Source organism: Nelumbo lutea, chromosome 4 (assembly GCF_056320005.1).
Source record: "Nelumbo lutea isolate HS-2025 chromosome 4, American lotus-T2T, whole genome shotgun sequence".
NCBI classification, from domain to species: domain Eukaryota; kingdom Viridiplantae; phylum Streptophyta; class Magnoliopsida; order Proteales; family Nelumbonaceae; genus Nelumbo; species Nelumbo lutea.
In genome coordinates, this window is record NC_142687.1 from 23,836,610 (window position 1) to 23,849,006 (window position 12,397).

General features: G+C 38.0%; 1 protein-coding gene across 2 annotated transcripts in view; it reads right to left on the reverse strand.

The window, feature by feature from the left end:
• The window catches only part of LOC148854638 (ARM repeat superfamily protein), a 91,754-nt gene extending 83,890 nt beyond the window's left edge, over window positions 1-7,864 (reverse strand). For both annotated transcript variants that reach the window (XM_088941477.1, XM_088941476.1), the window contains exons 1-2: window positions 7,612-7,864; window positions 7,348-7,470 (exon numbers count right to left, since the gene is read on the reverse strand). In XM_088941477.1, the coding sequence (XP_088797603.1) occupies window positions 7,348-7,470; window positions 7,612-7,680 (192 nt within the window). In that variant the 5' untranslated portion in view covers window positions 7,681-7,864. The remainder of the gene's footprint in view (window positions 1-7,347; window positions 7,471-7,611) is intronic.
• Between the last annotated feature and the right edge of the window lie 4,533 nt (window positions 7,865-12,397).

Here is a 12,397-nt window from a genome sequence, read left to right on the forward strand (position 1 = left end):
ACAGCTTTAAATTCTTCTCTTCCCCAAGCTTTAAGATTTTTCTTCAAAGCTTTTAGTTTCTGAAGAAGTCTGAATCCAGCCCAACCCTCTACTTTGCGGTCTTCCCACCATGTTGCAACCTTTTTACTGAAATCTTTGTGTTGTAGCCAGAATTTTTCCAATCTGAATGGGGTTTTTCTTTTAATTATTCTTTCGGTGTTTGGCAATATGGGCCAGTCGTCTGAAGTACATCTTGGACGAAGTTCTTGACACAGATTTGGAAATCTCTCCAACCAATCCTGAGATAATAAAAATCTGTCAAGTCTGCAGCTTATGGCATTTTCCTGCATGTTTAACCAGGTAAAAAGTCCATTGGTAAGAGGGAGATCACATAGATTGTGTCTGTCAATAAAATTAGAGAAATTTCTCATGCTTCTGGTTGGGGTTCTACCATTAGAATGTTCTGAACTGAACCTGGTGACATTGAAATCACCCACCAAACACCATGGTATGTCCTCCTCCTCATGCAGGGACTCCAACTCAGCCCAAAACCTCACTCTATCAGAGGGAGAGTTAGGACCATACACACCAGTGAGGATCCAGCTGAAGTCATCTTTAATATTAGTGAACAGAACCGAGATTGAGAATTCACCTCTGTCGATCTCCAAGCCTGAAATTTCATCTTCCTTCCATGCTAGAATAATACCTCCAGCAGACCCCACAGCTGGAACAGCAGTCCATTTTCTACCCCTTATTCCCCATATGGCTTTCATAAGTTTTCTATCGATGACTTCTTTTTTTTATTCCTGAAGGACAATTATATCTGGATTTTCTCTCTTCAATGTTTCTTTCACTAAGCTTCTTTTGAGCTGACCTCCCAAACCCCTAACATTCCAACTTAGTATCTTCATTGAGTCACTTTGACAGATTTCCCCTTCTTCATCCTATTTCCTTTTGAGATGCAATCCCTTATACCCCACTGAAGCCATTTTAGTTCTTTTTTAGGACCTTTTTTGTGTTCTTCTCCTGGGCCTTTCCAGATTTAGTCACCTTTTTATTAAGGATTCTCTCCTTTTCATCTTCTTTGTCTTTTCTCACAATTCCCAAAGTTCCGGCTATAGTGTTCATTCCCAAATTCCCAAATTCTCTGTCTCCTTCCTTCCACTGCTTGGTGGAACAACTGTCTGAATTGGAACGATCTGCATTGGGTGGGATGGCAACTCATTTGAACCTGAAAGAGTGGAAGGGGAAAGAAGACAGTGAGATGAAGAAGCAGAGCAAGAAAAAGGAGGCTGAAGAGAAAACAGAACCGAATGGGGGGCGGGGGAACTCCCTGAGTGCGATTTATGGTTTTGGTTAGGAAAGGAGGGTGACATTTATCTCTCCCTTGTCTGCGAACAAGGGGGTCTGATTCTGAAGACATTCCGTAGCTTGGATTGATTAACTAGGTCTGTTCGAGAATCTCCACACATCCCCAACTCCCTTTGTCTGCAAACAGGTCTTTAACTCTTTTAAGAGTGAATTCACGAGGGTCTGGATCTACTTCAGTAGCATACGAGCTGAGGTCATCCTCTGTGTCTTCTTCTTCACTGGCAGATGGCATGCCAGAGCTCACGGACAGAGTTGGAGCCATGAAAACTTTACCCAGATATCGGCCTGAACTGGGAGGAGTTTCGGGAACCGCCTGGCTGAAAGTGGGGGTTGCTGGTGGGCTTAAGGTGCTAGATGGGTCGGAAGGCTTATGTGGGCCTTGGGTTTGAGAAGAGCGGCCCAAATTTTCAAACCGGCTAGGAGTTGGGACAATATTGGCAATCCTGGAAGTAGGGGGCTTTTGAGATTTGAGACATTTTAATAAGGGGTTGCACCTATCCAACTTCTTCACGTCTTTTGAGCTCCACTACGCCTTTAGATTTGGAGGAGGAGAGCTCCCGCGCAGATTCACGAGGAGCCACCACCGACTTTCCGATTTCTCTGTGCATGCCTCTACTGCGACCAGATCTTTGAGCAACAAAGGTAGAAGTGCCACGTGGAGGAGAGACCTTTGAGTGAGTTGACTCGGAGATACCAGAAGGTGACTCGTTCATCTTCTCCACCTCCTTAGAGATGTAGAACCAGACGTTTTTATCCAGAACTGGGATTGAACGAGGGATGGCATGAATACCATGGTTTTTCACCCTGATTCTAGCAAAACTTAAAGAAATTCAAAGATCGGGGATCTATGTCTTCATGACCTCCGCAGGTGTCTCCTATCAGAGAAAAAATTTCCTTCGTCCAGAGGTGGAATGGAAGCCCTCTTAACTCAAGCCAACCGTTGAACCTCAATTGATCAGGGACTGCATTAATCTATGGCCACCAGCGTTCAATTTGAACCCAGTCACCAAAAACGAAGATTGCTTTGAGCTTGGTCCAAGAGATAATCAAGTCTTCCAAAGGGGCAAAGCCAACTACTTTGTTTTGTTCAAAAGGGCACAGTTTCAACATGGATTCAGAATGCTAATTTGCAGGCAGTCCGGCATCAACTTCATCCCAACTTAACGCAGGTGTTTTCGTACATACAAAAGCCAAACTCCAGTTTCCAAATGGCTTTCCCTGATGTGCAATCGAAAGAAATACAGACCCTCCGGATTTTATGATTTTGCTTTTGACTTGGAGCGATGGACAGGCTTCTTGCATGAGATTAGTATGGCGGGGTTTCACTCTAGGCGAAACAACCCAATTCAAAAATTGGATGAAGGAGTTCCAACCACCGGAAGTTGGTTCTTCTGGGATACAAATGTGTCTTCCCTTGTCTGATTTTTCCCATCTGCTCAGACGGATGAATCTGCCCCAGGTATTTGATTTAAGTTGTAAACATAGGATTCTTCCCTTGAACGCTCTCTTACGATTTGCTAAATGTCTTTGTTCAATTTCCAGAGCTTCCTGGATGTAGGATCTAGTCCATAGAATGTCCTCACAAGACAAAACTATCTGTGTCCAAGCTCCCTTGCCCCTTTCCATTAGTATGAAATCATCTTTTTGATTAAAGCTTCGTTTAATTTCAAAGGATTTTGATCCGACATTCAAAGATCTCCGTCCCATGATGCTTATGTTGAATCATTATTGTCATTCCTATTTCCACATTGTGGCAAGTTCTTCTTCATTATAGTCTGTGATAAAGGATCAATGGATCCCTCCTCCACAACAATGGGTGAAGCTGAATTTTGATGGAAGCTCTTTAGGCAACCCAGGTCCCTCCGGAGTGGGAGGAGCTTTCAAAGATAGGGAGGACAGATTGATTGCACTGTATTCTAGTCCAATAGGTGTTGGACACTCTTTCAGAGCAGAAATTTTGGCCCGGCTCCAAGTCTTAAGGATGGCTAAGCAATTGGGCCTACACCAGATTGAGGCAAAAGGGGACTCTAAATTATTAACTGGGTGGATGCAGTCATACAACTTGGGGGTCTAGGTACATCATCAACTCTTGAGGGAAGTAACTTGCTTAGCAAGGGAGGTTGGGGTACAGTTCAGGTGGACAAGGAGATCAGCAAATGGATTAGCCGACACCCTGGCAAAGCAATGAACTTTCAGGGAAAACTTGTTTTGTGCTGTTCTGTAATTTGAAAACATTCTTCTAAGGGTCAACACCCTTATCTTGGGTGGTGAGAGTGTATTATATTAAATATTATCTAATTAAGTTATCGTTTCTGATCAAAAAAAAATTATCAACAATTAGAATATGGCATAGTGGTTTGTTTATGGTTATTACAATCAAATTACCAAGGTTCAATTCTTCTTATCTCCTATTTGTAGTTTTAAACAGGTTGGTTTAATGGCAAGTCAACTTCGAATTTAAATATTTCTTTAATGGCAGGTCAAATTAAATTTGAATTTGAATATTGTCTTAAATGTAATAATTAATTAAGAGAGAAAAGGAGTAATTACGGGAGTAATTATAGGGGATTAGGAGTTATAGGAGTTATTCAGGGCAAGTTGTCTTAAATGTAGGAGTTATTAGAGAAATAAAGTAATTATTGGGGTTACTAGTGATAGATATAAGCTAATCTTAGATGTACCATCCAATACACTCAAAAAAATGGCCCATGTTGATCCTGTATCAGTAACTCAGTTGATACAGGCCCGAAATGACCCAATAGGGGCCCATATCGATTTGATACAGACAAAAAGAAACGATACTATTGGATTTGTAGCACTCAACATATCGGGATATCGCGGGAATAATACATATTCACCAATACAGACGGAAACATTGTGATTTTTTAACCTTGAGTAGTACTTCATCTACCTGTAGACATGGGACAATGAAAATTTTTGCTTGAGCTGGTAAATTGGCTAAGGTAGACTATTAGCTGTTTAAGTAGAAGAGTAAGATTGTAGAAGAAGGTTCTACAACATGAGATTGTAGAAAATTCAGGCACCACCGCTGAAGAAGAGTATGATACTTGGAAAGATGGAGAACTCACATAGAAATAGAAGATAGAACAAAGAGGGAGAATCATATTATAATAAAGAATGAACAGAATATCAACACCCATGAAGCCCCATAAATAGGTATTAAAAAATCAATATTCTCCTTGTATAAAAAAACATGAGTTAAACAATCCTTCAACACGTTCTATATGACCAATTTGGCAATATAATGTAAGACCAGAAACCAGAACTGAAGTTATTTCACTTTTTTTAAGAAAGTATTATATTGTATTAAGGTAAACTACATATATATATATGAGTACATTGAGGAGCCATACATTGGACTGTACAAAAAAGTGCTAACAAAAAATCGAAATACCTAGCCATGAACATAAGGTGCCTTTGATATTCTTCTTTACTATATCAATGTTCTGCTTATTTTCAAATATTCTCTGGTCCCTTTCCTTCACATGACCCAAATGATTGCAGCAGGTATTGTACTCCACAGAGTTCCCCCTCTTCTATTTAAACCCTGAAGCCCCCATCCTTGGAATAGCTGAATTAAGGAGCCAGGTTGACATACTTGCAGATGATAAAAAGATGATCTGAAGCCATATTCCACAGCTGATGAGTGAAACTTCAGAGGATAAAAAGATGATCTGAAGACTCAGTGACAAGTCACACAAAGGCTGCAATTGTCACCGATCCGGTTCATACCTATCCAAATCAATTTATCAGCAGTAATCGCTTACCAAGGGTAGCAGTCTAAACTAGGAAAGCTACTTTGAAAGGTATATATTTACACCAGATTCTTGACCAGGGAAAGGGGTCTCATATTGCTGCTGAGATAAGAGCTTATACAAGGATTGGACAGAAAATTCTCCTGATTTTTCCCAAACCCATACCCTTTGAAAATCTGCCAAGACATATGATTGAATATTCAGCACCATGCCTAACAGGCTAACAGCTCTGTAATTGGAGAAATTTCCCAATCATTTAAATTTCTTCTGAATATAGGCCCCCATCATACTCCATTCTCACCTATAGCTTTCTTTTATTGTGGCTTCCTTGTTGAGAACCAAATTAATAAAGGAGGGGAGAAGTTCAGCTAAAGATGAATCTGCTGCTGTCCATTTATCAGTTCAGAACTGCACTTTGTTACCTTTACCCATTTTTTTACTTGATTGCTGTATAGAAATCAGAGTAAATTGTTTGGATGGCTTTCCAAATTGCACAAGGGAGAGAAAGCAGAATATGGGTACCATTCCCTACTATTGGACCCATATTTGTTTGTGATTATCTTTCTCCAATAGGTTGACTGTTTCTTGTTATAACACCAACACCATTTTCCTAGGAGAGTTTTGTTTGCTTTCTTAAGGTTCCTTATCGCCAGTCCACCACATTTCTTGGATGTGCAGACTTTGCTCCGTTCACCAAGTGGAATTTGTAGCTGTCTTTCCAACCAGCCCATCGGAATGTTCTCATTCTCCTTTCTAGGAGTATTGCCACTGAAGAAGGCAACTTAAACAAGAATAAAGGTCACTCTTGCTTAGTGTAAGTTTTCCAGCTTTTGACAAATACCTTACCTTCCATGATGCCAATCTTTTGTCAAATCTTCCTATAATGGTAACCCAAATTTTCTTGGAATTGACTTTGGCACCAACAAGCAGCCTCAAATAGATGGTTGGGAGTTTGACAATACTGCACCCCTTTTCTTCAGCCAATTACTCAGCCATTTCTTCTTGCCCTACCATCATGATTTAATTTTTTGCTCTCTTTTTTTTGAAAAAGGTAATATAATGTATTGTATTGACTATCAAATGAGATTGGGAAATCACAACAGATGTGAACTGAAACATAACAGAATATCTGTATCACCCAAGCAACCATATAACACCAGTATGATATCCTTATCCAAAAAAAAAACTGCTATGGCCTATGCTTTTGAACTCCTTATTAGCTTATTCACATACAACCGTGAACATAACTTTCCTTTAGTTGCTGCCATCACCACCAAATCACTTGATCTGATGTAATCAAACAATCAAGCATTCCTTTCTTCCCATATGCACCACAATACAGCCATTGGTGTCAAATTCCAAACAATTTTTCCCCTTTTACTTAATCCTGACATCTACCAGCTTCACCAGAGTTGATTGTGGGAAGCACCCATTCCAGCCAAATGTGTTCAAGGCTGTAAACCAAATTATGGATGAAAAATCACAATGCAAAAATGGATGATTGGCAGATACCAGCTCACAGGGGCACAACACACAGCCTTAATTGTCCAGCACTATACCTATAGATCTCTATTTATTAGCTTGTCTCTGGTAAAACACTTCCTAAGGGTCATTCTAGCCCTCTTAGGTAGCTAAACAAGATTGTGCCCTAATACCACGGATAGATCTAGCATGCAAACCCATAGAAAATCTGCTTGGAAATGCTGGCACTGGATGCAATGACTCTATATGTAACCCAACTTCCCTCTGATGTTAATGTCCTCAACAGACAGCAGCCAGAAATGTTGCAGCACAACCTTCCAAATAGGCCCAAACAATTATTTCCTTTTTATACCAAGCCACATTCAATTCCAGTCTTGTGATCAACTTAGTCAGCAAAACTAATATCATGTTATAATTGTATTATCTTAGTGGCTCGTACTATCCAGCCACACGAGCACTCTAGAAGGGTCCCCCTTTTCTTTGCCGATGCCCACAATAGCAACTGCTTGGAAGGTATCACTATGACCACTTTGCTTTTGCAGTATTGTTATTCGTTACTCACAACTAATTGATAGGAATAACTAAGCAACATTAGCTACTTAAGTTTCTATGTCAATTAAAAGCTTTTGGGTTTCCACCTTGCTGTCGCAAAAATTATTTCATCACCACTAGTTATCACGAAAACAAATATTATAATTAGAGAGAGAGAGAGAGAGAGCATGTGATAAATAAACCATACCCGCCATTCTACAAGGCAGTCTCTGAAAAAAGAAGACCCTTTGGAAGGCTCCGATTTCAATGGGTCGAGACTTCGGTAGACGTTTATGTCGATTTCTTCCACTCGTTGGGAGAAAGTCTTGAACTGGAGAAGCAAGTCGAAACCCGAATTGTGAACATTCAGTGGCCAGAAACAAGTAAAAATAAACATCCAATAATGAAACAACACCGTGGGACAGTTCAAATCTGAAAGGAAGGAAAACAGAGTACAGCTTAGAGTGCGTACCACAAAACGCTTACGTCCGGGGGACTTGTTCAGAGACTTGACAGCCAGAACATGCGAAGGCGTCGCCATTGGTAGTATCTTCGACCTCAGAAAAGTATTTTAATGGTAATCTGCTAATGATAAGAGAAGAGAGAAGCGAAGAAACAACAAGTTTAGTTTCTTCTTCTTCTCCCTTATTTGTTTAGAGAAAGGAGTACGAGTCTGAAACTGACAAAGAAGGGAGGACGGAAAATAAGAAGCGAACCACCCGCAAGCAAGCACAAGGGCAACCGACTTAGGGTGTGTGAAGTGTCAGAGACTCGTAGGGGTGTGAATTTGGAGTTGGAGATCGTCTGCGTTTGGACTTTAATGATTTCTCCGTCGAGTCCAATACGCGCCAAGTCAGATTTATGGTTTTGTAGGGAAAATTTCCATTAGTATCCTCTATTTTGGGTTTTGGGTTTAGTATCACTTTCGTCTTCGGACTTTAAAATGTGATAATTCAGTATTGAACTTTCAAAATATAATAATAAATTATCTGTTATTAATTAACTATTAATAACAGATAATAGTTAATTTTCTTTATCAACCATCCAAATATTGATAACAAAATTATAGTCCCAAATCCGTGCCTCTTCTATTCAAGAAAGTTGGTATCATAAAAATGCCTATTCAATGTAACCCCGATATTCTTGAATGGAAGAAGCAAGGATTTTGGATTATTAATTTTTTGTTAATGTTTAGATAGTTGATAAAGAAAATTAAATGACACTCGAAGGGTATTTGTGACATTTTTAAATGTCACTTAATGACATGTTAGTTGTTGATTAACGATAGGTAATGGATTGTCACATTTTGACAGTTTGGGTATTGAACTATTGTATTTTAAAGTTCAATGACCAAAGTGACACTAAACCCAAAATATAGGGTATTAATCAAGAATTTTCCCTATTTTGTATTTTGTAACTTGCAACATTAGAGACCACACCCAAATTAATTAGGGTTGTGAGATGACTGAGTGGAATAGAATAAGGGTTCATTTGGTTTGTAATGGGAATCGAAATCATAATAAAAAACAAACGGAAGTGGAATTGGAATGATCTATTCCCATTGTTTGTTTGGTTTAGATAGGAATTGAAATAAGTTGGAATTTGATTTTATGAATTCGGATTTGCTCATACAATGAGTGCCTCATACCAAATTCATTGTTCATCGCAGCCATGCATTAAAAACATCTTCCCGTGAATGATAACATCAAATATAGGAGATGTTCTCAATTCATGGTTGTGATGCGCTATGAAGTTGGTGTGGCATGTTTTATGAAGAACAAATATGATATCAAATTTCATTCCACCTGGAGTGAGGGAGGGAATGGCCCTTCCCTTAAATGGGAGAATGTCATTCCACCAAGAATGAGAATGAGTTTCCAATTCTGTTCAACCAAACAATTGGAATCAGAATGACCTATTCCAATTCCAATTCCAATTCTAAACCTGTATTCGTGCAAACCAAATGAATCCTATGAATATTAGTAAGCCAGTAGCAAGAGCTTCAAATATGTCAGAATTTGAATTACTAAAACTCCATTTGGCTGCACATAAAATAAAGGCAAATTCACAATTTCCTAACAAAATCATGTTCAATAGAAAATTCTGAGTGGGCCCAGCCGAGTATGTGGTAGCTATCCTTAGTCCTACACATATGAAGATAACAATTATCTTAGGTCTCAGCATCACACTTGACACGAAGGTCCATCACCCCTAACTTAATCACGCATATTGGACCTTCAAGAAATGCACTACTTTAGTAACCGAAACTGAATCGAAATTGATCAGTTAACCATTGGTTTGGTTTGTCAAATTTTTGATTTTTTATATTTATAATATATAATAATATTATAATTTAAATAATAAATAATATATTATATATTATAGGTATATAATGCATATTCATTAATTTATAATACATATAAAATATAAACAATGTATTATACATAAATATATATAAAATTATATGTATACCGGTCGGTTTGGTTAACCATCAATTTTCTATATTAGTTAACCAAAACCAAACCAGTACCTTCAATTTTTTTAAAATATCAAATTGAAACTGAATCAATCAGTTAACCAGATTTTCAATTTGATTTTTCGGTTTTTTGTTCTCACCCTTATCAAGCATAGCCAAATTGTCCAAGATAATCTCAAATTATTAAACCAATACTTGAAGAAGTACGACCGGTTGTGCCATCCATATGTTTAGCTTTTTAGTAATGGTTTAGGCCATGTAGAAACTGTGTTTAAAGGGGATATCAGCATTAATTAAGATTAATGAGGTGCCAAACCTTTTTTTTTCTTTGAAGGGCTACACAACAGAGGTAGCCTATCCTCCAAAACCATAACCCCCCCGACCCAAGTGTAAGAGGCAGTAGACCTTACTAACTAGCTTATTAACATATTGGAGAGACACCAAACCAATTAAATGAAGTACGAGGAAGCTATTGATTGGGTGAGTAATTTGTATAGTTGTACTAGAACAGGCCGAGCGTAGATCTTGTGCCAACAAAATTTGTTCTAACACCATACCACCATACATCTCATACATAATAGCTACGTCACACTTTTATGGTGGGCCCTGGTTCCATATGTTAGGCAATGTATGCCCTTAGCTCTAATCAAAATGTACATTATGATATTTATTGTAAATGAATAAAGTACATATTTGATTCATGTTATTGCGGTGCGTTTCTGTGTAATACCCTTAAACTTGACACGTATAAGACTTGTGTTAGTTTAGAATCTTCACAACCGTTTGATAGATCTGTGAAGATTTATCTTGCCAAGGCTGAGACTGGTATGCTGCCAAGTTGGTTGGGATGGCTTGTCTCAACTGTCAGGATGAGACTTGAGGTACATGCAATGTGAATTTTCTTGAAACCCTGAACCGGATTAGAATTTCAGTATTATCTTTGGACATTGGAGATTGATTGTTAAAACTCTAAAAAATATTTCAAAAAAGATTTTCCAAATGATCTCTTAATTAAGAAACCTTATTGTATATATTTTAGTGGCGAATTGAAGAGACACTTGCCCCATGCTGCACGGCAAGTGGGGAGATATAGAGTCATGGTGGGTTTACATTTAAAGCTAAAAGATGTAGACACTCACCATCTAGAAATTAGTAAAATAAAAAAAGACCATCACTTATTTTTTTCGGGTAGCAATGTGATAGAGAGACATCTACCAAAATAAAGTTTGGGGGTTAAAATAAAAAGAACAAAACGATTGATCTACATCTACTGACCAGAGTGGAGCGGCATCTAGAAGAATTAAAAAAAAAAAAAAAAAAGATTGATACACTTATCAGAGATGGAGAGACATCTAGAGATGAGGCATTTTCTATGGTCAGTGGTTAAAATTCCCGATCCACCACTAAGAATAAGATTCTCGGTCTCTTCAATAGTGTCTCAATCTTTCCAAATCGTTTCGAGGGTCCCCTTCCGTCTTTCCAAGGTCCCGTCTCTGTCTCTGCAACGAACAAAGACTCAAACCTCCAATAAGATGTCCAATAATGTAGTGCACAACAAAGTAAAAAAGATTTTGATTGGTTCATGAACCTAACAAATCTCTCCCAAGTCCCAACTTTGAAAATTTGAACAACCAAAATAGTCATTTGAATAAGAGAATTTAAATAATGGACCGATGGATCAAAATCAAACCCCTTTAGTTTCAAACAAGGAAGGCGATGAGTTTACGGATTGACAACCTTTGCACACACGACAAAGTTGGTTCAGAAGAGAACATTCTCATTGATGGATGTGTGAGACCCTAGCTAGGTTCTTGTTTATTAATATTCATTGGCCAGGAAATTCAACCAACAAAATAATTTGTCAAATTATTCAATATTTGGTCAATGAGTGATGACAAGAGGGGTTCCTTTGTCAAATGACAGAAAAAGTTTTGCTTATGAAGACAAGTTTTTGAGAGATGAAATTTCAACGTACCAAATTTCTACTTATGACCCATATCGTTGTTTCTACTGATCCATTCTCATTGTTGGATAGTAAAATGGGTCAACTGAAAGCTCTCCTACCAAGAAGTTTCACATGCATAATCATAATCGTAGGGCTGTTTAGGGGTTGGGTTGGGTTGGTTTATTGAGGTTTTTTCAACCGATCCGACCTGGTCGGGTTATCTGAGATGGAAATCGAAACTGACCTGGTCGGTTTGAGTCGGGTTGGGTCGGTTTTGGCTTTAAGTTCATCCATGCCCCCCATGGCCACCTAGTTTTCTAGAAATATATTTAAAATTGAAATATATATTTTAGATATATATATATTTTTGGAATATATATATATATATATATATATATATATATATATTTTAAAACTAGAATATATATTTTCTGAAAATATATATCTAACATATTTCATAATATATATTTTTTAGATATAGATATTGGAATATATATTTTCAGATATTTCAATTTTTAGTTAAGTAGGAACTAAATCGGTTCGGTTCGGGTCAATTTCGATTTTTACACAAGAAAACCAAAACTGACCCAAACCATTGATTTATAAATTTATACAAGCGGAGACCGACCGGTGCTAATGAAAACCAGGCTGACTCAGGTTGGGTCTTCTTATGAACAGCCCTACATAATCGGTAGTCGGTTCTTTCATTGACCTTTAATTTGTTTATCCTATGTAGCAAGTCAATAACTAAATCTAGCTTCATTGAGTGTGTGTGATTAATGAATATCAGGTAACAAGGCTGAAGCAATGTACCAGAAAAATAATCCTTCTTAAATG